Source organism: Theobroma cacao, chromosome 10 (genome assembly GCF_053813885.1).
Source record: "Theobroma cacao isolate CCN51 chromosome 10, ASM5381388v1, whole genome shotgun sequence".
Taxonomy (NCBI): domain Eukaryota; kingdom Viridiplantae; phylum Streptophyta; class Magnoliopsida; order Malvales; family Malvaceae; genus Theobroma; species Theobroma cacao.
Genome location: NC_142648.1, coordinates 6,728,900 through 6,732,446, shown reverse-complemented (window position 1 = coordinate 6,732,446; position 3,547 = coordinate 6,728,900). Strand labels below are relative to the sequence as shown.

Genomic DNA, 3,547 nt, shown 5'->3' with positions numbered 1-3,547 from the left:
TTTTGCTTGCTGTTGTCTTTTTCTTTTCTTTTCAAAATTTTTGAAAGCATAAAACATGTTTCGTAAGTATTATTGTTACATATTGAGAACAAATACTTAAAATTGTTGTAAACATAATAATTCAAAATTAAATAAAATAAATTTATAATAATTAAATAAAAGTAATAATATATTTAATAATCAAAATTATGTTATTTAAGTAATATAATTTACATAATATTAAATAATATTATATATCAATAATTATTTAATCATATTAGATTTATTACCATTTAAATAATACTATAATTAAATAAATTACCAAATATGATTAGAAAATAATAAATATGTTAGCTTTATTAGAAAATAATAATAATAATAGCCACACATTTCCTTGTTTCACTCTAAGAAACCAAACTTTCTTTTATCTACTCTCAAGAATCCTCATCGGTCAATCCTATGGCGATGGAAAGGTTGAGAAGGGCTGCTGAAGCAGGAGATATCGATGAATTGTATAACAGTATTGGGGAAGATGCAGATGTCTTGAGGCGCTATGATGATGTAGAATTTGCTGATACTCCACTACACGTAGCTGCAGAGAGGGGCCATGCTGATTTTGCAATAGCGATCATGTACTTAAAGCCATCATTTGCTAGGAAGCTGAACCAAGGCGTCTTTAGCCCCATTCACCTTGCCTTGCAACAAGGGCACACGTCGACGGTTCTTCGTCTCCTGGAGGTTGACAAAGATCTTGTTCGCGTCAAAGGGAAACAGGGCTACACTGCTTTTCACTTCGTGGTTGAGAACGAGAACCTTGAACTTTTGGCTCAATTTCTCAAAGGTTGTCCGGCATGCATCGAAGATGTAACAATTCAAAAGAAGACTGCCTTACATATTGCAGCAGAAAAACATAGATTTGAAGCTCTTGAAATCCTTGTGCGGTGGCTTGAAAAGACTCATCTCTACGGCAAAGTTTCAAGAAAGCACCTATTGAATGCAAAAGATACAGATGGCAACACGGTGTTACATATAGCCGCTTCCCATATTCAACCCAAGGTAATAATATTTAACATCTCATTTTCGTTATCAACAATATTATATATTATACATGTCAATAAATCTTGGCTTTGGTTGATATATTTGTTTAGATGATCAGGCTGTTACTAGAATGTAAGGTGGATACGAAGGCGGTTAATTTAGAAAATTTGATTGCTTTAAACGTCCTTGAGCGCCAAAGGGATGGTGTAATTGAAGACAAAGAGATATGTTTGAAGATTCTACGCGATACGGAAGGTTCTGCTGGTTTGAGTGCTTTATTCAAACCTAAAGCTAAAGCTGAACCCTTACACGAGAAGTTTAGATCAAGGATCACATTTCTGGAGAAAGCAGCAATTCGAGCATTGGGGCCAATCATGAACAAGTCGGTTGAGAGTATGAATGCATTCCTAGTAGCGTTAGCACTGATTATAACAGCCACTTTTGAATCCTTACTCAGTCCACCGGGCGGTGTTTGGCAAGGCAACGATCCCAATGGCACTAGGGTTGGCAATTCAGTCATGGATGTGAATACCTTTTTAAATTTCTTCGGGAGTCTCTTTTGTTTGGCTTTTATGTCATTCTCTCTTACCATTGCCATACTCCAACTTGCTACTGGTAGTAGTGTCATCGCGATTCTGGCTGAAGTACTAATGGTACTTCTAACCCGATCCTTATATTATGCGTGGTGGACTATAAGACCAGCTCATGATATATATATATACAGCAAGGATCCAGATATTGCAGGGCTCGTGATCGCTTTGCTTATTTTTTCAGTATTGGAAGCCAGCAGATGGTTCTTTAAAATTTTCAGGAGATTGTATTTGAACCATCGAATGTAAACGGAGATTGAACCATGGAATGTACAAGGAAGATTCACTCACGCACCGGCGTGTCTTTTTATATTTTCATGTTCGATTATTATTTTGACTTTTTAATGAAAAACATAGTATCATGCATTGATTTCTTATGAGAATACACTTAATGCCAATTAAAGTCTATTGCCATTATAAACAGACTTGATACTTTAAACCTTCGTTATAAAGCTTTCACTCGACGTACCACCCAGAATAACAAATAGTTAATGCTATATAAATTAAACAAATAATTGGACATTATTAATTAGTTTGAAATTTGGTATGCATGATTTACCTAATTAGAATATGTAATCTAACCTTTAGACTAACATAATGAAAATTGAAAGTGTAAATAGATATGAAAATGAAAAAGCTCAAATAATTTTACACCCATCTAAGTGGATCCTTCTACCTAAAATAATTATACTACTAAATTTCTGGCACATTTTGAGATATTCTAAAATGAAAAAGGATTTATTTACATAAGCGTTAAATTAAAACGTTTTGCAGTTTTCTTTTAATGGTTGATTTTAATAAGATACGAGGTTGAGTATATATTATTAGTTTATTACAAAACAATAAAATATGGACCATTAGGTTCAAATACAATCTTTTGAAAAGTTTAAAGAAGCATCTGCTAGCTTCAAGTTCCACGCTATATATTAAAGTAATTATAGTTAAAGTTAATAAAGTACAAAGCCAAAGAATAAAAAACAGATATTGATCCTATGACATGTTGACATTATGCAGCTTTTTGGTCCCCATTCTTCCGTACAACCTTCATTTTCTCTGCACTTGGGCCATTCCATATAGAATATTAAAAAAATTGCCCTTGTTACTTTTTTATATATTATAAAAATCTCAATTAATTATATATTATCCTTTGATACATAGAGGATGATTCTTTGCGGCAACATTTGGCGCGTCTATTATGTCTAAAATGATGAAAGAAAACCTTGTGTTATTGCAACACTAACAAAAAAAAAAAAAAAACGCCTGTGTTATGTCTAAAAAGTGAAGATAAAAATTAAAAAAAAAAACAATTCCAGCATTAATATTAATGAGACACATATCAAGCAACTATATATGAAATTCCTTATGTTTGTATATATTTATAAATCTGCTTGCATATAAAAATTAATATGTTAACAATTGTCGCAGCATAATTGTTTAATCAAAATTATGAATTATATAAACTCCATCAAAATATTATAAGAAACTTACTGTTATAAGTGATGAATTTGTATATAATTGTAAGTGATATCTTTCCTAAAGAAAGTGATAATAAACGCATTATAATAAATAGTTAACATAATTGAATTGTGATAATAATTCTTAATCAATAGGATGTTGGTGTTTGTGAAACAAAGCCAATGCGTTTGGGCATATATTTGTTTAATTGGGTACTTGATTCAAAAGCTTTCTCTTCAAACCATTTAAATACCAAACTGCTAGTGAAGCTACACCGAAGAGAAAAGAGAACATTGGCCAACCAAAGCAAAGGCCTACCATTCTTTTGGTAGGACACATGCATGCCATGAAAAGATGGCAAGAATTAACTTTTGTTGGTGCTTGCTTTGCCAAAAGCTACAAGTTTCCACATACGAGATACACGAAATCAATAAGGGCCTCATGATATAATTTTTTGCTGGCGGTTGTCTTTTTCTTTTCTTTTC

The 3,547-nt window shown here is 32.4% G+C and overlaps 1 protein-coding gene across 1 annotated transcript; it reads left to right on the top strand.

Annotated features, from left to right (window-relative positions):
- The first annotated feature begins 418 nt into the window (after positions 1-418).
- Positions 419-1,920, top strand: LOC108663872 (ankyrin repeat-containing protein BDA1-like). Its single transcript, XM_018129763.2, has 2 exons — positions 419-1,035; positions 1,128-1,920. Exons 1-2 carry the CDS (start codon positions 439-441, stop codon positions 1,854-1,856), a joined length of 1,326 nt encoding a protein of 441 aa, XP_017985252.2. The 5' UTR covers positions 419-438; the 3' UTR covers positions 1,857-1,920.
- Positions 1,921-3,547: the final 1,627 nt, after the last annotated feature.